This window comes from Heliangelus exortis, chromosome 20 (assembly GCF_036169615.1).
Source record: "Heliangelus exortis chromosome 20, bHelExo1.hap1, whole genome shotgun sequence".
Taxonomy (NCBI): domain Eukaryota; kingdom Metazoa; phylum Chordata; class Aves; order Apodiformes; family Trochilidae; genus Heliangelus; species Heliangelus exortis.
This window is the reverse complement of record NC_092441.1, coordinates 6,188,691-6,211,662: the sequence shown is the minus strand read 5'-3', so window position 1 is coordinate 6,211,662 and position 22,972 is coordinate 6,188,691. Positions and strand designations below refer to the sequence as shown.

Here is a 22,972-nt window from a genome sequence, read left to right as displayed (position 1 = left end):
CAGAAGCACATGTGACCTGAAGAAGAGAGGTGGCAGGATAAATCTTTCTTTTTCCTTCCCTTCTTCATTCCCATCCCACTTGAGGTTTCCACCTTTCTGGCTCCTCTGTGATACAGGTTAAGAAACAAATCTTCAAGACCTGGCTTTTAACATCCTGGATCTGTTACAGGAACCTTCAGCTCTAGACAGACCCCCTGAAAAGTGACCAAACCTAGCTTGCAGAACAATTTCTACCTCTTGGCCTCCCTTCCTCGACCAGATGGCTCCACAAATAGGTAGATTACCTTTCAGGAGCCACCTGAAGATATCCTCTGTCACATTCTTCTTCAACTTTGAATGTGCTTTGTGGACGGACTCGTCTGTCACTGCTGACATCCACACTGCCAGGTTTGTTGTCAGTGTAAGCATCAAACCGCACCTGCAGAGGAAGGAGGAGGAGGAGGAGGAGGAGGAGGAGGAGGAGGAGAGGGGTCATGGGATGAAACCAATGGCTCTAGGCTACCTTGCTTCCATCCATCATACAGGTGTATCTGTACTCAGGGTGACTGTGGGAGCTGCCTGGAGAGGTGTAAGTTCTCTGCAGTAGCCAAGGTTAGAAATCCCAACCCTTGCTTTGCAGCTCTCATCCTCTAACCTTTGGCTGTTAGCAAGGCCCTGTTCTTCATGTTGATTTTGGAAGAGCTCTATAGTGAATATGTTATTAGGTCTGGGTTGGTCTCCTGTCAATCCGGTCTCACAAAGCTGTACAAGATCTTGTTTCAGCCTGAGGCTTGCCCACTCTATCATTACTTTCACCAGAAAGTAAAAGTCATCTATGAATCATTTTATTTAGTGCTAATTATTTATTTACTGCTAATCTGCTCTGAGTAATGCTTGTGTTCTTGAACTGAATCCCAGCCCTGATAGATCCACAGCTCATAAACCTCAACTACTTGGAGCTGGGATCTAAGGCTTGCTGGAGACTCAGCAGGTTCAGTTTTGGGCAGCATGAAGGGAGACGGGATTATCCCCATTTAGACCTTAACTGGTTTGGGGTGGCCCAGGTCTCCTGGGGCAGTGGGATTCAAGGAGCAGCAGTGCTCACCTGGTGACGTTCAGGTGGACGTGGACACAGTCTTTGGCAGAGAGCCACAGGAAATATGTCTGGCAGGGGCAAGAGGAGAAAGTGTTATTGCCAACAAAGCAAAAACAGCAAATCCCATCATTCTGAAGTCGGGATCTCCTTGCTCAGCACCTCTTTCACTTGGGTCTATCTGGGCCCAGCCTACTCATCCATAATCCTGGCCATTTGCTGGGTGTGGTACCTTCTATCTTTGCTCCTCCTGCCCTGTCCCACTGTCCTTGCTCTGCCCATGCCAACCCCTGTTCCTGTCCCTGTTTAACCTCTGCCCACCTTGCTATTGTCCCAGAGGGTCCTCTGTGTAGGGATTTGAAACCAGGAGGCAGTTTCTGCCCTGACTGTCCTCCTCCCTCGCTGTTCTTCATGGAGAAGGAGACCTGGCTGGCTGGGGCTGCTTAGGGTTTATAACAAACCATCCCAGCATAAGCCAAAATGTGGAACAACTTTAAATAGATGCCATAAAGTGAGATGCTACATCTGGAAGTTGTCGTGGTGGGAGGGAGATGATGAGGGCTGGGTGGGAGCTGAGCTAAGCCCCTGGCATTTGCTGCAGGAGGAGCTGAACCATGTCCATGAGCTCAGAGCTCCTTCTGCTGGTGGCTGAGTCCCTCCACCCCTTCCCGGGACAGGGCACGACTCTCTCACCTGGACGACCACAAATATTGCTTGCACGATGGGGTAGATTATTTTGATTGCAGACAGGCAGCTGTAGAAGCTGGAATAATATCCGATTTTGAACACGTCCATGACAAGGCTGAAAATGGCAAACAGGATCAGGCCTCCTGTTGAGGAACCAAAATATCTGTGGTTGGACAGGGGCTGATGCAGATAGAGGTGAGGAACAAAAGGAACTATTGTCATGGAGAGGCTTTGCTTCAGCCTCTGTTCTTCCTCTCCCAGCACCCAGATCATCTCGGCACTAACAGAATCAGACAATAATTTTGTCTGGAAGGAGCTTTCCATCAGTCCCCTGCTCTGACCAGCGAAGGGACTGGGACCTCACGTTCTGAAGCAGGGCATGGGGCCGTGCCTCTCAGTACAGGAGAAGGAGTCTGTAGCCCAGACGGTTGCTGTTTCCCTTGTAATAACTGATGTCTCCATGAAGTGCCCACCCTGCCACCTCACCTCCAGCCCCAGCCCTTTCAGAGCTCCTACCTCTCAGCCAGATGGGCCCAGCATGGGAGTCTCTGCAGAGGATGGCATCTGGGCAGCGGGAGGTGCCGGCGAGGTAGAAGATGATCCAGACGATGACTATCAGCATCATGACAGTCAGGAGGAAGAAGACATCATAATCATGCACAGCAATCTTCTCAAAAGCCCCACTGCTCACCAGCGTGCAGGCCAGCAGGGCCAAGTGCACGGCCAGCAGGATGGAGAACATGCGGCCGCCCTTCTTCCATACTTCCTTGGAGGCAGGAGTGGAGTGGGGCTGGTGAGGCTGGTGGCTGAAGGACACGATCTGGCTCGAAGCCAGGTTGGCTTTGTCATCCTTGTGTCCACAGCCCATGCTGGAGTTGGGGTGTCTGATCTCGCTGTCCTTCCGCACGGGCTCTGCAGACATGGTTCAGGTAATGCCTTAGCTGAGGGTTAATGCTGTTGGGAGGAGAGCCCCATGAATGGGAGGCGTCACTTCATTTTGAATAGCCCAGGGCTGGACCAAAGCAGGACATGTGATGAAGAGGAGAGAACGTATCAGTGGTATGGGGAAGGCTGAGACAAGGAATGCAGAATGAGGGATGAGCTCATTTTCAATCTTTCTCTTCCCGGTTCCCTGAGAGCTGTGCTCTTGCTCAAGATACTTTTGCTTGGGGAGGTCCCAGGTCAGTTTGACAAAGCATATGCCCAATTTGGAACACAATGTTTAGATGTTCATTGGTGCAAGATATTGGAAAAACACCAGAAAAGCACCCACAGGATCAAATATCCTGGGGCAAGAGGCCAATGTTGTTTGATTTCTAAATATCTACCACTAAACATTTTGAGAAAATGTTGTACTTCCTGTCTGAGGAAGAGGCCACCGAAAGGTGAGAAAACTCCAGGAGTCTTTGGTCCATCACATCATGATTTATACCTGTCCTTGCAAGAAGGATGTGAGCTATTTCCGCTGTCACTCCCTCTAAAGCCCCTTGTCTCTGCCAAGCTTGGGACGTCATTGGTTCTCAACGCAAAGCAAATTAACTTGTCAGACAAAACCATTCCACCAACCTGCTCTGCTGCCTGGAATCCAAATCTCTGCTCTTGCCAGGCTGCTGGAGAAGTTTCTTCGTCACTGCAGCTTGGTCAGCCAAAGAATTTGTACCCCTTGGGATATCTGGGATTTATACCATGTCTGGAGCCGGCAGCAGGGCTTCATGGGCTTCTCAGGGAAACTCACGTGATCCATTTTATGCAATAGCTGATTTTGGGGAAGCAGGAGAGAGATGAGGAGATCAGGGTTATTGACCTGGGGAGGGCATGAGATGACAACACTGCTAAGCATGGACCGTGGCATGGACCGCTCGGTCACAGGGTCATGGTCACCATGGATCAAAGCCACCCCATCAAACCCATCCACCTGCAGGCAAGAGGTCTCTTCCCTAAAGAGAGAACTGATTTAGGTGATGAATTTATCTTTGCTGATGATTTTGGGCTTGGCTTTCTGGTTAACTGAGCACAGTAAATACTGTGCCTCACCTCGGCCCATTCCCACCAGTATGCTCTACTCCTGTCATGGTTTTGAGGAAAAAGAAGAAGTTTGCATTTGTATGTATATCTATTCAGTGCTAAAGGCAGCTCAGCCTTTTCCCACGCTTGGTGCCAACAACGAGGAAGTACTGGTACCAGAATGGGGCAGGATTTGGGGACTGGAACCCGTGTTGTCCTTTGCTGACGCACTTTGCCTTTGACTTTAGGGTGGGATCGCCTTCCCCTGGCCCTCAGGAATTTCAGGCACCTCAGGAAGTGGTGTTACAAACCATGGTGGGTGTGTGTGGGATTTGCCAGACAAAGGGAGAGCTTTTGCTCAAGCACTTTCACCCCAGCTGTTTTATTTTGGTGGGGGAGACAGGGGGACACAGGACACTGGATGGGGACAAGTTTTATTCCTTTGTGAGCACGCCTGCTTTGGAGATGTCCCTGTTGCTTGTCTCTTCTGGGGCAAGCCCAGAGAGGGGGCACTTTGCTGCACATTTCTCAGTCCCATTCCTGACTGCTCTTTCTTGCACCACTGGGGCACCATGGTGGGATGGTGAAGGACAGCTCAGAATTTCCTCTGCATCCCAGGGATTTGTCTTTCCCGTGCTGCCACCAGCTGGCTCCCACCAGCAGTACTGGGTCAGCCCTGCCTGGCCGCTGCTGACCCTTTGGAATTCCTCTTTTGGGGGAGTGGGTGAGCTTTTCCCAGTCTGGAGCCTTTCCCTGGAGAAGCCCAGGTTCCTGAGGTGGTAAATCTGAGCTGATAGTGGTGATGTTTTGCAGAAGCCAAAAGTTCAGAGTCCTCCTGGGCTCAGTGCACTGATTTATCCTCATTAACAGCCAGCATAGAGTGGAGAGCATTTATTCCCTTAGGCTGTGCTCCCAGTTTCCCTTGGCAGCCACCATACCGTAAAACCAGCTTAATTAGTAATAAAACAAGAATCATTAAATAGCCTCAATAATGAATTGCAGACGTTACTGCTCTGCTTTTCATCTGGAAGGATCCCAGTGCCAAATACCTCAGCATTTACAGCATTCCATCATCAGGACTCATCCAGGGAGGCTGAGCAGATGTGAGTGAACGGATGGGTGGGGGGTCAGACCCTCCCTCTGCTGCCTTACGGGTGTCCCAGGCAGCTGGAACGGTGACTCTGTGGTGGTCACCCAGGGGTTAATCACTGCACCTTGCATGGGTGCACCTCAGACTGCTTTTGGGCCCCCTTGCTGTCTTGGGGCTCACAAAACCAAGCTGTGTTTCTCTGGTTTTTGTTTTTGTGTCTTGGTTTTTGTTTTCCTTGCTGCTCGTTACCCTCCAGCCCTCTCTGCTACTGTTTTTCAGCCTTTCCTCATTTTTTCCACTCTCTTTCCACACCTATTCTCATTTTTCTCACTCTCTTTGCCTGCTTTTCTTCATTTTTCCACTCTTTCCCCATCTTTCCCACTCTCTTTTCTCGCCCATCTGCAGGGTCTGCCTTCCCCCTCTCCAAGCCCCCTCTGCCCCACAGGACTGTGGTGGCAGATAAAGGGTCCCTCCCTCGAGATCTCCATCCCTAGAGCCAGGACACACAAAACAAGAGGAGAGCAGGGAATTCACCCTCTGTGACAGCCGATCTCGAGGGATACAATTGACCATTGGGTGCAATGTGCCCTGAGAGCCTCATCCTTTGGCCAGCACCCAGGATGGGCCCGAGCTCTCCGGACAGCAGAGGGTGCCCAGGGGACAGGAATCCGGAGCTGGAGGCATTGCCTGGGGCCACCCAGCTCCCACAGGGCTCATTGCAGCCAGAAATTCATGTCAGAATAAAAGACACTGGCCCTTGGGCACATCATGGTGCAAGTACTGAGCTACAAGCAGGAGCAGGCTTGGTTTAAAGTTGTTTGGTTTTGGGTTTTTTTTGTTTTTTTTTGCCCTCCAAAGAGGAAGGAGGAATGAGGAAGGGAATTTTTCCAGCTTGTAAGAATTACTGCAGGTTACTGGGGATTCCTGTTGTTTGGTTTGTTGTGCAGTTCCCTAGAAAGCAGGGGCCTGGGGGACAGGGATGGTTTCTGGGTCTGCTGTTGTCTTCTGGATGACACTCTGCATATATATCTGTATGTGTGTCTGTGTTTATATGTATATATATATATGTATGGGCTTCCTTAACAGGAAAAACTGAGCTATGGACACCCCTCGTGTAGCTCTGGAATCAGGGACAAATCTGGAATCCCCCAAACTGTTGTGTCCATCTCTGCATGGAGCAGGAAGCCCCCTCCAGGTCCCTGCTCTGATGGGGCTGGGAGTGGAGGCAGTGGGGGCTCCTGATCCATCACTCCCCCTTCCTCCTCTGGGTGCTGCTGACCCTCACTCCAGGTGGGGCAGCTACAGCAAGGGGCATGCAGGATGGGGCAGGATAGGGCCCCGGGAGCCATTCTGCCAGCCTGATCCATTTGGGGGGACTTGCAGACCTGGCGAGGTGTCAGCGTGTGACCCTGTGCCCGGCACAGCCACGCTGCTTCACTGGAGCTTTTAATGTGCCGAGGAGCCGGTGTGAGGGGTTCCCTGCGAGGAGCTCTCCGGGCAGGAGGATGCTTAGGACCCAGGGAAGCGCTGGAGAGCCGGGCTGGCTGTGCTGGAGGAGCTCCTGCCTCCCCAGCCAGGACTTCTCAGGTGTCCTGAGCTGCGGAGCTGTAAGGTGGAGCTGTGTGAGCCCAGCTGGGCCCTCCTGCCAGCTCCCCCCTTCCCCACCTCCATGCCCATCCTTTGAGCCCCCCCGGGCACCCATGCGCTCACCCAGGGACCCCTCCGCACCATGAACGACCAGTACCACCGAGCGGCCCGGGATGGCTACCTGGACCTCCTGAAGGAAGCCACCAAGAAGGACCTGAACTCCCCAGATGAGGATGGCATGACCCCGACCCTATGGGCTGCCTACCATGGCAACCTGGATGCCCTGCGCCTCATCGTCAGCAGAGGGTGAGCACTGACCAACCCACGGGGCTGGACCTGGGGGACAGAGGACCCAGGGCCCCCTCTTTCCCCCTTTCTTCCCCCCCCTCACAGGTCAGTGTGGGTGCAGGTGCCCCACAGACTGATGGCTTCTGTCCAGAACATCCTCCCCCTCACCCCCCATCTTCTCCTCTTGCTTTTTTCTCCTTGGGGTGTTTTGAGCTTCATTAAATGCTCCTGAGGACTGCTCTGTGTTTTCCCAGCTCCTCTGACCCTATAACCACCCCGTGGTTCTGCTCCTGTCCCAAACCCTGCCTGCCCAAGTGGATCTGGGTCCCCCCTTGCAAGGGCTTTTGCATTTGGGTCCTCTAAAGACAAACGTAGCACCTCGGGTCACTGACACAAACCCCACCCTTTTAAATGAGGGGGCAGAGAAGAAAACTGCTCTTTCTGTCCTGAAAAATGCCTGTACAGAGAGTTGTGTGCTGTGCCAGCTGGCAGGAGCTGACACTCTGCTGTTTTACCCAAAGTGAGGTCTGAATACGTGATCCCAGGGCAGTCAGGAGCTGGAAGTTAAGGAGCAGGTTCCCCAAGAGAAGATTTATTTGAGCCCTTGGCTTCCCCATGGGTGCTGCTCGGTGCTGATGTCCCTCAGTCACTCACCCTGGGGCTGCCAGTTCTGAGGGTCTCTGGTGTGGATGTGGTGGAGGAAGGGGAATGGGATCGAGGAGGCTGGAGGGCTCTGCATCCTGGTGTTGGGGAACTGATCAAGAATGTCTGTGCCAAAGGAAGAACTGCCATAAGTAGCTCCTTCTTGAGCAGCAGTGGCTCTCCTGTTCTTCCCAGCCTCTTGAAGGAACATGTCCTGAGGCTTTTCCCACCTGGCTGTTCTGAGCACCTCATCTGAAGGACCCAAGGTGTGGGTACCTCTGCCTCGTGCTGCCAGATTGCTGGTGCCACTGATTCTGATTTGCTGCTTTGCAATCCTGAGGCACAGTGCTGGGCTTGGAGGCCTGGATGTGCCTCCTGGGAAGGGCTCTGCTGTTCCACATTGGGTGTGGGCTCAGTGGGGCTGTCAGGTCCCAGCCAGGGGTTTTCTGTGTCCATCTCAGGCTGTGTTTACAGCTCTTGGACCCCCTGTCTCTGCTGTGCCTGTTCTTGGGCTCACAGCACCTCCTGAGACTCTGATCTGCTTCTATAAAACCTTCTGCCAGCTCCCCTGGCCCTGGCCAGCTGTACTTACAGGCAGAGGTCCCCCACACAGTGCCATCCTTCCATTGTAAAACATTTTCTTCCCAGATCCAGAGGTCAGAAAGGCTGTGTACAGTTATTCTGAGAAGTCCTTGAGTGCCTGGCGGAACAGGAGTGTGCTCAGGACAAGATGACTTCAGAGTCCAGAGGGGAGAGAGTGAGAAATTGCTCTGAGTGGTGCATCCCGAGGTGCTCCTGGGATGGGGGGCCCAAAATGCTCCCCTGGGTGGGGGCTGTGGGACTACTTCTGCGCCTCCCAGGAGAGTCTGTGCCCAGCAGGAACCTGCTCTGAGTTTTCTCTGGGGGGAAATCAAGGCTGGAGAGACAAGGGCAGGAGCTCTGAGGGTGAGACCTCAAAGTTAGAAATGGTTTCAAAGACCCTTTGATAGCCAAAAAAGTCAGTCTGAAAGGACTCTGCTGTGGGGTGTTCATCTGACTATATCTCTGTCTCATTTTGTCTCTCCTTATGCTGCCATCCCACATGGCAGGACACCCCCAGCCCCACTGGGCACCAGTTTCTGCCTCTCCACAAAACCCAAAGCTGCTTTGCCATGGAGAGGGCCCCTTTTTATATATCCATAGTGATCTGAAAGGTCCTCGTGAGCACAATCGTATTTTGAGTGCAGCTTGGCTGCTGTTTAATTAACAGCCTACTACACATTTGTTCCTGACAGGGAAAATAGCCTGGCAAAAGCCCAGTGCCCTTTCTGTGATGGATGGTGGAGCAGAGAGCTTGTCTGTGGGGCTGCAGGATGTGTTTGTGCATCCATCTCCCTGGGTCAGCTCTTTGCTCAGGGCCATGCAGAGCTCAGTGAAGTCTCTTTGCCTGCAGCTCAGCTGGGTTTGGACCTCTGCTCCCTGGTCTGGGTCTGTGAGAGGCAAAAAAGCCTCAGCCTGGGGACAGGGCTGCCAGAGCTGGGGGAAACTTTCTATGATTTTATGGAATCATGCAGGACCCAGGAGAGCCCATGGGCAGACTCTGTAATTTTCTGCTACTGCTTAGGATGATGTGACCTAGAGGGAAGTGTCCCTGTCCATGCAGAGGGTTGGAACTGGATGATCTTTAAGGTTCATTCCAACCTGAACCAGCCTGTGATTCTATGTGCAAAGGTGTTCAAGTCTTGTTCAGAGATGAAACTCAGTGCTGTATTGGATATGTTACCACTACACCTGCACTGGGACTACTGGGAGGGAAGGAGGACCCCTGAGTATGCCAAAATTTCTGTCTGGCCTCTGCTATCAAAATATTCCTTGTCTGCATGTGGGACTGTGGCACAGAGCAGTGTCTGGGGGGGCTGGGGCTTTGGGGCTGGGCTGGCTGCATGTGGGGCTGAGGGAATCGGTGTTGGGGTCTGTGGGAGCTGGATGAGGCTCTGGGGGGATGCACAGTGGGTGATGGGGGAGTCTTGGGGCAGCAGGGAACACTGAATCCTCCCTGCCAGTGCTGGATGGTGCTACTGGTGCCCAGACAAGCTGGGAGATTGGGTCCAGGCTGTTATGGGATGTCCCAGTGGGACAGCAGGGTTGTGGGAGGGGGCTGCTGGGGGCTCTGATGGTCATGCCCCATGGTAGGCCAGGCTGATGGACATTTGGGATTGCCTGGGCTCTGTCACCCGTGAAGGAGCCTCATTGATAGACCTGAGTGTTCAGCAGGTGTGGAGTAGGGAGGAAGAAAGTCTGAGAAGTGCCTTGTGGGATCCTTGAGGAAAGTTTGCTGCCTGAGCTCCCACAGAGCAGGCTCATCACTCCATCTAGCAGCTGGGGATGTGTCTGTGCCCCTGTGCCACCTCCGTGTGGGGACAAAGAGGGAGGGTTTGGTATGGAGGGGTCATCAGTGGCTCATCCTTCTTGTCTGCAACACAAAAAGCCTTTTTCTTCCTCCTTGCTGGGCCCCAGTGAGAGAAGCAAACTCAATTAAGGTGCTGGCTGGGCAAAGGCGGGCTGGCTGGCATTTAGCACTGCAGCTCTTGGGAGCTCATTCTTCATCCTGGCTCGTTATGAGCTGCTGTGGCAGTGGTGGGCATCAGTCCAGCTCCAGTTAACCAGGGGCCTGGGGGCCTCAGCTGGGAACAGCCAGAACTTGTTTGCCTTGGAGTGGAGCACAGGAGAAGCCAGGATGTGTCCTTCTGCTGGGTGGGTTCTCAGTCAGCTTTGCCACCTGGTGGTTCTGTGCTGAGGCGTGCCTCAGTTTCCCTTCTTAGAAAGCTGAGGGTCACAGATGCTTTGGATGTTAATGTCAGAGGGGTGCAGGAGGCTGAGCAGTGGGCTGGAGAGGATGAGATGGCTCCTGACATCAGCCTGGCTGGACAGTGGGGGTTGCAGCAAGGCACGTGAAGGTGATGTGCATCCTCTGCACACCACAGGGCTGGTGGCTACGTGGGTGCCAGGAGCAGTGTGGCCGTGTTGGTGAGGACCTTCCCTGGGTGATGACCTGCTGGGAAGGTGAAGGAGCAAGCTGGAGCAGTGTTGCAGCTCTGTTGCTTCCGGCACCTTGGAGCCAGGTGAGCTCTGGGCATGGGGAAGTGCTGAGCTGGGAGTCATCCCCCCAGGCACTGCTGCTGCAGTGATCACCAGTGACATCAGCTGCTAGCCTAGGGTTTTGCTGCTACAAGAGCAAAAAAACACTGAGATGAACCTAACCTGCAGCATCTGGTGCTGGATTTTTAGGGATCCAGACTTGGAGAAAAGTCCTTGACCTACCACCCCCTTGGCAAGGACCCAAGGCTCTGCTCTGGCTTCAAATCTCATCTTTTCTGCTTCTTTCTAGGCTTTGCTTGGGTCATTGCCATGACCAATTATGCTGAAGTTGGTTGGTTTTTTTCCTAAAGTTATAAATTATTTTTCCCTCTTCCCATATCCAAAAAAAAAACCCCAAAACCTTTTATGGGAGCCAGGGGTACCTTGCACTCAGCTGGCTCCTGGTCCAAGGCCCGGATCCTTCATGCACACCCATGAGCCAGGGGTGAGCCAGCCCATTGCTATCAGAGGAACTTCCCTCGTGCAGCCAAGGAAGGATATGTCAGAGCTGCTGGATTCCCTGGCTAATTGGGATGCTATGGGAGAAGCGGAGGGGGAAAAACCGGCAGGAAGGGAGTGAGTGTGAGTGTCCTGGTGCAAATGCAATGACTCAGGAGATGCAAACGTCCACCTAAGGGGCTCAATTACAGCATTTTTAATAATGATTATTACAGGAGTTGACTCAGCACTCGAAAACGCTTTGAAGTTGAGAAGTGCTACACTTCCCACCTGTTATTAAAATATGTTCCCACTTAGTGGACCCTGCAGTCAGCATCTCCTCATATGTGGAGCCCTGGAGGTGAAGTTTTGCTGGGACAGCCACCTGCCAGAGGCAGGGCCTCATGTTTATTATCTGCACTGGATCAAACACCTCTACTTTGCAAGCTGCTGTTCTTTCCTTCTGCTGAATTTTTAGTGCCTGCAGCAGGCATTTATAGGACAAAGGGACCTAGAGATCTGATTTTGCCCAAATACCTTTGGTACTAGGCAGTGGAAATGTCTGGGGAAAGCTGGTTTGGATGGCCTTGCCCCTCACTTATTCTCCAAGGTGGTAAAAAAGCATGAGGAAAGTAGAACTTCAAATCTGAAGCCCTCCAGACCTCCCTGGCTTTGCTCTTTGACACCCAAACCAGAGAGTCATGAGCCTGGGCTCTGAGATCTTTAGGGATCAAGCATCCACACACATGGCTCAGGGAGCAAGAATATTTCTGGTGAGTCCCCTGCTAAGTCACTGCCCAAATCATGAGTCCACGTCCATGTTGGGACCTTCCTGGTGCTCTGGCTCCTCTGCCCACACATGCTGGGCACCCATGTGCCATACAGAGCACATGTAAACAAACCAACAACCCTTCACACGCCAGAGTCTCACCACCAGCCCCAGCAGTTCCAGTTTCACTGGCTCTTTAAGCCAGCTCCATTAATAATTTACTCCTCTCTTGCAATTCATCAAATATTTATCCTCCCCATGAATTTCCCAGCTTGGACATGTCACTACGAGGGTAGAAGTGAGGGCTGGGGAGTTACCACTCCTGGAAATAGCATTACCAGGCTACTGGCAGCTTCTTCCTCTTTATGGCTCCTCAATCCTGTGATTTCCCTCCCTTCTCTTCCCTCACACCCACCTTTGAAGCCTTTTTATGAAAGATGTGGAAGGCTCTATATGGAAGTGCTGTAGGGTTTGTGGGTCTTTTGGGCCCTTGCACAGTTTTGAACCTTTTGACTAACTTGCTGAATTTGCCAGCAGGCTCGAGGTCGTGCTTACCAAGTTTCTACAAATTTTGTAAAAAAAGATGTGCATGTTGGAGCTGCAGCTGAGGCTCCCTCAAGGGGAAAGCTGAGCACACTTCAGAGCAGCTCTGGGGAAAGACAGCCCAGGGGGCTGGCACTTTGGGTCCAAATAATCTCCAGCTTAACCTGTGGAGGTTTTCTTCATTGCTTCTGCCTTTTGCTGAACCATTTCATTTTTGGTATTGCAAAGCTGAGATGTCACTAAAGCCTGAGGATGGTGAACTGGACACCCCCCTGGCTGGGTGGCTCTGATCCAGCTCCACTGGTCCCTGAGCAGCTGTGTCCAGAGTGGGCAGCAGGGAGCTGAGGTGCTGGGTGAGGGTGTTGTTGGGTCTTGTGCATGGGCAGATGTGAAGCTGGAAGGGGAAAGAAGTCCCTCAGCTTCTGTGATCTCTGTGCTCTTTCTCTGAAGTAGTTTTCAGACTCTTTCAAGTGAAGGCAAGTACAGGGCATGTGGGATCTGGGAGGAGATTCTGGGCTCTGCTGCTCCCAGCTCTTGTCAACACAGCTCCTGAATCAGCAAGAAGTAACACGGGCTGAAGGTCCCAAGCGTGCAGGTGCCTTCCAGATTCCAGGTGTCACCAGAACCTGGAGCTGAGGTGTCAGAGGGACAAGGCTGGGTTCCTTTTAGAGCTCATTGAAGGGCATTGCAGAAATGGGCAGGAGCTGTGCTGAGCCAGAGCTCTGGCAGAGCTGGGGAGTTGCTCCTGAGGGTGGTGGAGCTGCCCATCCTTAATAAAAGGCTTTGCCTTCGCCATGTGCAGGAAGGGAGAGAGCCTTGTTGACAGATACTGCTGCTGGCTGTGTGGCATTAGCACACAGCTCGGGGGAAGGATGGTGCCAGCAGGGGTGTGAACCAGCTCCTGTTTCAGCAGCTCCCAGAGGAACGTCAGGACAGACTTCCCGGCAATCCTAGGTCTGTCTGCATCCCCTCACGGGAGGCAGGAGATATGGGGAAGTGGTTGTGCCCTGTAGGATCCCCCCTGGGGGTAGGGTCTGGCGTGGTGAGAAGAGATGCTGGTGGTGTTAGCTGAGTGCCCAGCTCTTGGGGAGTGCAGAAACCTAATCTCCACTTTCTCTGAAACTGGATTCTCGAGCTGTGCTAATACCAATGTGCTTCCAGCCCTGCAATCGAAACCGAGTGTGGGACAGCAAAAACCCCCACAAAACCCCAGCCCCGAGGCCAGTGCCAGCAAATTTACTCTTGTTCTCTACCAGCAGTGTGTCCTCTTGTGCCCGGGGTCCCCCCCAGCACCAATGCACGGAAGGGTGGGAAGGTGCAGCTTTCAGAACCAGTGGTGCTGAATGGCTGTCTCATGGTGGGACCCCATGGTGACCCACACGGGATGTGATGTATGGAGAGGCATTTTGGGATGTCTCTCCACAGAATCTGTATGATGCCAAGATATGATGATTGATTTGGGCTAGAAATTAATGGGATGCTTGAGGTTTGAAATTTTATAACAAGTTTAAGGGCTGAGCTAGAATCAGCTCCATATCTCAGTTGTGGGCTATTCAGAACCTGGCTTGCCTGCTTCCAAAAATCAGTTTGATGCAAGAATATTATCTCCTGAGAGCTGAATTCGAGCCACAAGAATACTCAGACTTGCATGTCAGGCACACAATTCCACTTCAGTGGAATTCCACATCCCATCAGAAGACACCCTTAAAATTAAGCTGTTGGGCCAGAGGTGTGCAGCTGCAGATTTCAAGGAGGAAACAGTTCCCAAGCTCCCAGTTCACTGGGAGGCAACAGTTCCCAGTCCTCAGCACAACTGGGAATAGCTCAGCAAGGTCCCTCAGCCCTGCCTGCACACTAACTGTTTATTTTCCTCACTGTCTAGGGGTGATCCAGACAAATGTGACATCTGGGGGAACACTCCTCTCCACCTGGCTGCAGCCAATGGCCACCTGAACTGCCTTTCCTTCCTCATCTCTTTTGGGGCCAACATCTGGTGCCTGGACAATGACTACCACACCCCGCTGGACATGGCAGCCATGAAGGGGCACATGGAGTGTGTGAGGTACCTGGACTCCATCGCTGCCAAGCAGAGCAGCCTCAACCCCAAGCTGGTGAGCAAGCTGAAGGACAAGGCCTTTCGGGACGCGGAGAGGAGGATCAAGGACTGCGTGAAGCTGCAGAAGAAACACCATGAAAGGATGGAGAAACGGTACAGGAAGGAGATGTCGGATAACTCGGATACCATGAGCTTCTCCAGCTACTCGAGCAGCACCTTGAGCAAGAAGTTCCAGCACATGTCTATGGTGACTTCCCTGCCATACTCTCAAGCCACCATCCACGGCACAGCCAAGGGAAAGACAAAGATCCAAAAGAAGCTGGAGAAGAAGAAGCAGGTGGACGGGACGTTCAAGATCTACGAGGATGGGAGGAAAAGCATGAGGTCCCTGTCAGGGCTGCAGCTGGGGAACGATGTCATGTTCGTGAAGCAGGGCACCTACGCCAGCCCCAAGGAGTGGACTCGGCGTAACATCAGGGACATGTTTCTCACGGATGAGGACACCGTCTCCCGTGCCATAAGCGACCCGGGTTTGCACGTGGACTCGGCCCACTCGGAAGTCAGCACCGATTCCGGCCACGACTCCTTGTTCAACCGCCCCGGGCTGGGCACCATGGTGTTCCGGCGTAACTACGTCAGCAGCGGGCTCTTTGGGATCGGGAGGGAGGACGCGGGCACCCCGGGGGAGGAGAATCCCCCTGGGGTCGGGGTCAAACTGCGGAGCCGCCTGCAGCGCTCGCCAAGTCTCAACGACAGCATTGGCAGTGCCAACAGCCTGCAGGAGAGGAACGCGGAGGAGCTGCCCTGGGATGAGGTGGAGCTGGGCTTGGATGACGATGATGAACCCGACACCAGCCCCTTGGAGACTTTCCTGGCTTCCCTGCACATGTTTGAGTTCATTTCCATCCTGAAGAAGGAAAAGATTGACTTGGAGGCCCTCATGCTATGTTCAGACAATGACCTGAAGAGCATCAATATCCCGTTGGGCCCCAGGAAAAAGATTGTGGATGCCATCCAGAGGAGACGACAAACTCTGGAGAAGCCAGATGTCATTGTAGACACTGAACTGTAAGTAAGAGATGAGCCCTCTGAGAGATTAAACCCTTCAGCAGTGGAGATGTGGATAATGTAAGGTCTTGTTTTCAGCCCGCTTGGAAGAGTAGGAGTCCAGGTAACCTCAGTGCTTCTCTGTGTGGGCAAATTCCTGCTCGTGTGGAAACATTGAGAGTTTGGAGAGGTGGCAATAGCATTGGGTCATTACTCAACAGCCCTAACGTGGCTGGGCAGGACGTGAATCCCTTGTTTTGTTTCATAACCTATATGAATGCAGACTGCTCTGTGGTCTGATTCTTCTGAGTCCCTGTAGCTGGGATTTTCAACCACACTCAGGCTTGTCTTGACTCTTCACCTTTTGAAGGTGTTAGGAAATCAGCCACAGTTGGTGGTGGGAGCAGGGTGACGGCCGTGCCCAGTGGCACTGGGAATCCTTCCCCAGGTGCTTGAGACCTTACTCAGACCTTTGGAGACTGCATGATCTGGGTTGGAGTTGTTGCTGTTTTCTGGTGTTTCTAGGGCTTGGTTGGTGTGGTTTGGAGGACCATGTGCCTGCCATAGAGGGGAAGGGATGGCATCAGTGTGGGTGTCCCCACTGTCACATCCCCTGACATTCTGTCTTGGTCACACTTCCCAGCCTTCAAATGATCTGTGTGCTTCTTGCTGGTGTTCCCAGCTTTTGGTACAGCTTCAGCCTTGGGCCCTCAGGGTGCTTGACAGATTTTTCTCTTTCCTTTTGCAGATAGCAGCAGCAGCATTTTATTTTTTTTTTTTTTTTAATGATCAAGTAACAAACGCAGTTCTAAGTTGCCAGAAAACACAAGCCAGAGACTCCCATGGAGCAGCTGAGAGCTCCAGCCACCCCACTGCTCCCTCTGGACTGCCCTCCTGCTCCCTTGCTCTGCTCCCCATCTCTGCAATGCTCCCAGGAGGTACTGGGGATGGAAGAACAACTGCTGAGATGGACCAGGCAGCTCCAGCCTGCCAGCCCGGAAGGGACAATGGTCTCCTGCTCGCTGGAGGAAGAAGTGTGTTGCACACCTTGGTGGGCTGTCCTGGGCTGAGAGACCACACCAAGCCATGAAAGGAAGGAGAATCTTGCTGGTATTTTCAAAGGGACCCAAAATAAATAATTACAATCCATTTTTTTCTTGAGCAAGTGGTTGATTTGGGGGTTGGGCTGGAGGAGCAGGGGGATGGGGAGTCGTGGTTCTTGGTTGCACTGTTTGATGCTGTATTTTTGGAAGGGAATTTTGATTGCCGTGGCTTAGGGGTGGTTCTGCATGAGATGTGCCAGCCTTGACTTTAGCCAGCAGGTCCATGAGTCCAGTCTGTGGGGTCTGGAGAGTGAAATGGTGCTTTGAACGTGTTGGTAGTTGAGTCCAGTGGTTAAATGTCTGTCCCACGGAGGCAGCAGTTCTGTCCCATCTCTCCAGGACACTGAGCTGCATCAGTGATTTGTGTGAAGGACCTTGATTTTTGCCTCCAGAAGCTTCCCAGGACTGAGTGTAGCACTGGGCTGCAGCCCAGAGCTGCTTCCAAGCATTTGTGATACATCAGAGCCCAAAACACAGCTCTGAACCTCAGCATCAGGTGTCCTGCACAGACCCATCCGTCTCCTGCATCACTTGCTTCCTGAGCCCTCAGCTCCTACCTCCACTTCACCGTTTTATATACGTGATCTACAGGCAGCTCCGGGGTGCCAGAAGGGTTTCTGGGGTTCAGCAGTGGGATGAGGAGCTGGGCAATGACAGTCCCAATGGGAAAGAGTCAGCAGCCCATTGCCTTGGGGTACTGATGTCACTTGTCCAGGCTGGGGTGCAAAGTACCAGATCAGAGAAATGTTCCAAGTCCTGCTTTCCCAGCCTTACCTCAGGGATGGAAATGATAAGGAATGAGCCCAGCACAGTGACTCCTTGTGCACTCCCCCTGGGGCTGGCAGGGGTCTGGACCACACTTGTCCCTTCCGTGGGGGCTGCTGGGGAGATGGGGATTTGTTTGGTGTGAGGCTGTGCTGCTCCCTGCCTGTGGGTGCCCTGAGGGTGTGTGGGTAAAGGGGAAGAGAAATACCCTTTGCAGCAAGAAATACCCTTTGCAAGCACCAAACACTCTGCGAGGTGGCTCTGTCCTGCCCATCCAAGAGGCTGAAGTCCCACCAGGGGAGGTGGGGAGGGTCCCAGCCTCAGGGATGCTCCAGCATCAGCTAAACCCCACCGTGGCACCAGAGATCTGAGATCTTTCTGCATGGATGCAAACTGAGAAGGAGCTTTTGAGAGTGATTTTTTTTTTTTTTTTAAGAGCTAAAAGTGCCTTTATATTTGAAATTAAAAGTTCTGCGTAACTCTCGGCTTGATTTGCAGGCAAAAGGGCGAGCGATCAGATGTGCTGACTCAGCAAGGCTGCGGCCCCAGCACTGTTTGGTTTGGTCCCGTTCCAGAGCCCGGGGCTGCGGTCCCAGAGGGCAGAGCTGAGCCTGGGCTGATATCACAGCTCCCTCTGCCGGGACCGGGAGAGCAGGATGGGACCCGCTGGATCTGCCGAGCAGCCGGGATGTGGAGAGGCAGAGGGATGAACACCAAGTCCTGTGCCGGCAGGACCTGTCACCTGAGGCTGGCGTTCAGGTGAGGTCACAGGGGCTGAATTCACCCCCTTCCTGGTGCACGTGTGAGATTTCCTCCAATCTCTCTGCCTTTGGCACCCCAGTCCCTGCTCTCCCTCTGGGGATAACCAGCAGAGCAGGGGCTGCCCGCCAGGAATCAGCTGCTGGTTGCAATTCCCCTGGGAATGAATTTTCCCTTCTTCCCTGCTAGACAGGGGAGGGGACCAGTTCACCCTGATGTGCATTGCTGTCACCCCGGTGTGATGGGGCCAGTTTACCCAGTAGGTGACAGGGAGAAGCAGATCTATTGCCTTGGCACCTACCAGAGCTTTTTCTGGCTGGGCACTGGGATGGGGTGGGTGTTGGGGGCTCCCTGACTTTGCCTTTTTCTTTAGGAGCACCCAAGCTGTTGTTGATGTTGTGCTGATGCTGACAGAGATCCCTTCTCCTAACTTCTCTTTCCTCCAAAGATCTGGTGAAGAGTTTTGCTGACATGATGGACCCAGGTGCTGTGGTGTGGGATGAATCCTGGCAAAGGTAAAACCAAAACCAAAAATGCTGCTTGGGATTGCCAAGCCCTGAGATCAACGCAGTCACCCCCACGACTTCAGGGAGAGACCAAAACTGAGCCATGACATCAACACAGCATTGCAGAGCCCAGGAGATGGGCTCAGGGCCATGGTTGCCCCAGGTGCGGTGAGGAGCACTGCCTGTGGCTGTCAGAGGCACCAGAACCCACTGGGTTGCTTGGCTTTAAGTTTGGTCCTTCATTTCCAGTCCTTAGCAAGACAAGGTGTTCAAATCCCTCAGCCCAGGAGTTGTCCCCTGATTTCCAGTTCCCCTGCCCATCTGGGCTGCTGCATCTCACTGGACTGGGGATGGAGCTGGACTCTGCTCACTCTGGCCACGGAGAGGGGACGTGGCTGTCCCCAGGTCCCCAGCACAGCCAGGCTCCACGGCTGCTCTGCCCATCAGCAGCCTGGGCTGCCTGGGGAACCTCACTGGTGCTAATTGCATCTGCTTCACAGCTGAGAACAACAAGCTCCTTTCAGAGAGGGCACTTGTGAAAGCAGGGTGGAGGCCAGGGCTGGCACACCCTAGAGAACACCCTTAAATACCCTCCCAAACAGAAACCCAGCCAGGAGCAGGTTTCCCCAACCCAGCACTGCCAAACAGCATCCCCAGCACCTGCCAGTGGCCATGGGTCCTGTGGACACCTTGCTGCAGGTGGACACACATGTCCTGGGGACACTTGTCCCTTAGCACCTCAAGTCATGGACAACAAACCACCCCGTGCCTGCCTTAAATTGGGCTTCCCAGCAAAACCAGTCCCCTGGGTGTATTTCCTGGTCCGTGATGGTGCAGGAGGAGGTGGGCAGGGAGCAGAGAGAGGCCGAGGGGCAGTGCCAGGGCTCCTGCTGTCGCATGGACACCACCCTGGAGCTGGATGGCCCCAGCTCCTTGGCTGGGGGAGCGTTGCTCTCCAAAGCGATGCTGGTTCACAGGCCCCGGTCTTACCCTTGTGTGGCTGCTGCAAGGGGGCTGTGCTGGCACCTGCTGTCACTTGGGTGCTTCTGTCTTAGGAGCTGGTTGGGCCCCTGGACTGCAGTCTGGAGGAGGCAGAAGGCAGGGGAGGTTTTTGGGGATGATTGGGGGTGGTGTTGGAGATGGGGCTGGTGGGCACTGAGTGAGCATTGCAGCTTCCCTGCTGGGTACTGGTGGCTGTCCCCGGGGGAGATAGGGCTGCTTCCCTGGGATTGGCATGGAAACTGAGAAGGGACATCACCAATGAGACACCAGGAAGGTCCTATGGGCATAGAGGACCACGAGGAGGTACCTTCCTTGAGCAGAAGCACCTCATCCTCAGCCCTGCCTGGAGCATCCTCACCTAGAGCTGGCAATGGCCATGGTGCCCACACTGGAGGGTGACTTTGGGGTCCAGGACCTGCCAGGCTGGGGAAGGCCATTACACTCCACTTGCTTAACTATTTCCTGCCCATCCCACCAGGGATTCACTTCCTGGCCTGATGGCTGAGTGGGATGGCAGGAGCAGAGGTGGGCTCAGTGCAGGATCCCCCAGCACCCTCTGGGTTGCTCAGCCTTGCACCCTGCAGCCCAGCACATCCACCCAGGTTGGATGCAACCCTTTGCAGGGGCTTTGCAACAGCTTTTGGGACCTTCTGTGGCTTTTTCCAAGATCAAAATGCCCCGAAATCAGCAAGATGGAACTGGTGAAGTGTGTCCTCCCTGGAGTCTGCTGAGTGGGCCAGGAAAGTGGGAGAAATGGAGTGTTGTTTTCTTTTAATGATGGATTTAGGTATTGGCAAGGTAAATTATTTTCTACAGCTGGTTCATGCAATTTGTAAGTGTTTGCAAAATACCAGTGATGCCATGGATTCTGCCACCAAGTGCCTCAGGACTGGAGTGAGCCCCCTAGTACCCATCTCCCTGTCTTGCTCTCAGCTGGGGTAGCTGGAGGAGCATGGGGATGCCCTGAGCATCCCTGGGGGAAGCAGAGCAAGGTGTGGGGCATCTCTGATGCAGGGTCAGGAGATGTTCCCTCCTGGGCATTAAGCTAAAATCCCTGCCTGCCACCACCTGAGGGTCAGGAGCAGGGCAGCACCTCCCTTGGGGCTTGGTGTGGGGCTGGGGCTTGGGTTTGCTCTGTCACTGTGGGGTTGTGGCTGCAATGACCTTTTCCACCCTCAGCAGGGGTACAGAGCTGCTTGTGCAGAAGCATGTCAGGATTTACCCCTGCTGGGACAACCTCCCAGAGCCCCTTTGCACTCAGAGTGGGTGGGCTGGGGGATAAGGGGTCAGAGGGAGCTATGGGGTTGTGTGGAGCTGGAAAAGCCAGATGTCTTCTCCCAGGCTCCTTCTCCAACAACACCAAGAGAGGGAGGGATTTAAGGGCTCGTAGCAGGGGACTGAGTTGGGGTGAGGATGTGGCTCTGGTCAGGTATGTGGCATTGGTCTGGATTCACCTCACTGAGCACTGAGGGTGCTGCTGGGAAGCAGTGTGGTTGAAGCACTGGCACCACCTGATTTCTGTCCCCACCTGCTGAACACCCCTGGAACCCCAATGACACCCAAGCTCCTCTGTCACGGACATGAAACCACCGGTGGGGATGCCCAAGCTATGGGGTACTATCTTTTAGGAGGTCTGAACTCCAGCCCCAGGGATGGAGCTGGCTCTGTGCTGGGCTGAGGTCCCCGAGCAGCCCTGCACATCCCCTGGATGAGGGGTCAGCTCAGCAGGGAACAACGAGGGTGACAGTGGGTGCAAAGGGGGTGGGAAACCCTCTGTAGTGGGAGAACACCAACACAGCTCCTTGGTATGGGGGTTGTCAGGGACAAACCCTGGTGCTGCAGGACAGATGTCCTGGACATGCCGCCCCGGGTGCTTCAGCAGGAGGAAAGTGGGAGGCAAAGACAATGGGGGGGCTGTGTGACCCCCAGCTGGTGCCAGCCTGGGCCCAGGGATGGCTCCAAGAGCAGGTGGTGATTTGAGTTTTCTTCATTTATCTCCCAGCCTCCCACTTTTTCAGAGGGACAGGGACAACCTTCCCCTGCTCCTTTTCCCCGATCTTTAATCTTTTAGGATGCACTTTAACAACAATGGTATTTTCCTGCTGCAGGACTCCGTGCTCCAGCTCAGCAGTGCTCTCTAAAGCCAGCAAAGCCACCCAGCCCTGAAGGTCCCAAAGGGACCAGGAACAGCTGTCACCAGAAGAGACACCAAGCAGAGGCTGGACCACACAACTGCAGGCAGCAAGCACAGGAGTGCTGGGGTGATCCAGCTTGGAAACCACCTCAACCCTGACAGTAAGGTCCTACACAAGCATTTAAGCTCTGGTGGGGCTGGATTTCTCCTGAGTGCCCTCCCCAGCTCTGGTGAGGCTGCAGCCCACCCCAGGTCAGGGTGCAGCAGGACACAGGGGGCATGGGGCTGAGCACGGAGCTGCTCTCACCCAAGGATGGTTTTGCCCTCACAGGAGATCCTGGGGACAGATCCTGCTGCTACACCCTCTTTTTGTTCCCCATCCATTATCTCACTGGTGGGGCATGGCAGAGCCTGGCTGGTCTGGCCGTGCCACAGCAAAGCCCAGAGCTGGCACTGGGGACCATTTCCTGTACCCGCTCCCCCAGGAAGGATGCAGCCCCCAGGCTCTCTGGCTGCATTTTGGACACACATCCATGGTGGGATGGTCAGCCCCTGCATTTCCCCATCCCTGGTGTGCTGTGCCATCAGCTGGCACCCAGGAGCACACCAGAGCTCCAACAAAGGGCCCAAGCAGGGCAGAGGAAGGATCCTGGCAGCTGGCCTGGATGCTGCATTTTAGGCTGTGATAAATCCCTAGCCTGGCTCTTCTCCACTGCCACAAACAACCCCTGAGCCTGGCATGGGCTGCTGGGCTGGTGTGCCAGCACCCAGGGGTGGCTGTGGGCCACAGCACTGGGGTCAGCCTGGGCTGCTGCCCCCAAACCCCCCAGCATCCCCCGCACAGCCAAGCCCCCCCCCCAAACACGTCATCCCCCCTGCCCCCGGTGGTGTTTCGGAGCACCACGAGGGGAGGAGAGGCTGAGCAGCACGGGTGCCCACCTGGGGAGGGATGAGGAGATGCAGAGGGTGGCTGTGGCCCCATCCAAGCTGCTCCCTGCAGAGCTGAGAGCCCTCGGCCCCACGCAATAACTGAGCTAACGAGAGCTGCTGTCAGCACCTCTGCCAGTCCCCGGCCGGCGCGGGGAAGGACGCCTGCTCCAGGGACCCGGGAGGAGAAACCTGTTCCACTGACCTTGCTCCATCACCGTCTTCCCGGCTGCTCCGTGGGTGAGTTTGGGGCTGTGGCGGTGGGCGAGGGGCGAGGGCACCCGTCAGGGGCACGGCGAGGAGGATGAGGAGGAGAGGGGCAGGAGCTGCATCGCCGGCGGGCCGGGGTCCTGGGGGTCTTGCCGAGCAGGACGAGTCAGACCCGCTGGGTCGACGCCGTGTCTCGGCGTGGCTCTGTGCCTGCCTGCCGAGCCTC

The 22,972-nt window shown here is 54.2% G+C and overlaps 2 protein-coding genes and 1 long non-coding RNA gene across 9 annotated transcripts in view; 2 read left to right on the top strand and 1 right to left on the bottom strand.

The window, feature by feature from the left end:
• The window catches only part of USH1G (USH1 protein network component sans), a 17,407-nt gene extending 918 nt beyond the window's left edge, over window positions 1-16,489 (top strand). Inside the window, exons 1-3 of one of the 4 annotated variants that reach the window (XM_071763804.1) lie at window positions 3,478-4,866; window positions 14,120-15,361; window positions 16,089-16,489. In XM_071763804.1, coding sequence (XP_071619905.1) covers window positions 4,865-4,866; window positions 14,120-15,361; window positions 16,089-16,092 — 1,248 coding nt within the window. In that variant the 5' untranslated portion in view covers window positions 3,478-4,864 and the 3' untranslated portion in view covers window positions 16,093-16,489. Of the gene's footprint in view, window positions 1-3,477; window positions 6,747-14,119; window positions 15,366-16,088 lie in introns of those variants that run through there. The other 3 variants (XM_071763801.1, XM_071763802.1, XM_071763805.1) reach the window with 3 other exon arrangements.
• OTOP2 (otopetrin 2) overlaps window positions 1-22,972 on the bottom strand; it is a 26,585-nt gene extending 3,613 nt beyond the window's left edge. Inside the window, exons 1-6 of one of the 4 annotated variants that reach the window (XM_071763798.1) lie at window positions 22,742-22,972; window positions 3,326-3,515; window positions 2,276-2,771; window positions 1,766-1,902; window positions 1,085-1,143; window positions 285-418 (exon numbers count right to left, since the gene is read on the bottom strand). In XM_071763798.1, the coding sequence (XP_071619899.1) occupies window positions 285-418; window positions 1,085-1,143; window positions 1,766-1,902; window positions 2,276-2,681 (736 nt within the window). In that variant the 5' untranslated portion in view covers window positions 2,682-2,771; window positions 3,326-3,515; window positions 22,742-22,972. Of the gene's footprint in view, window positions 1-284; window positions 419-1,084; window positions 1,144-1,765; window positions 1,903-2,275; window positions 3,516-22,741 lie in introns of all 4 variants that reach the window. The other 3 variants (XM_071763797.1, XM_071763800.1, XM_071763799.1) reach the window with 3 other exon arrangements.
• LOC139805611 (uncharacterized) lies at window positions 17,724-21,781 on the top strand. Its single transcript, XR_011729909.1, has 3 exons — window positions 17,724-17,967; window positions 18,341-18,482; window positions 21,584-21,781. It is a non-coding gene; the product is annotated as an uncharacterized lncRNA (long non-coding RNA).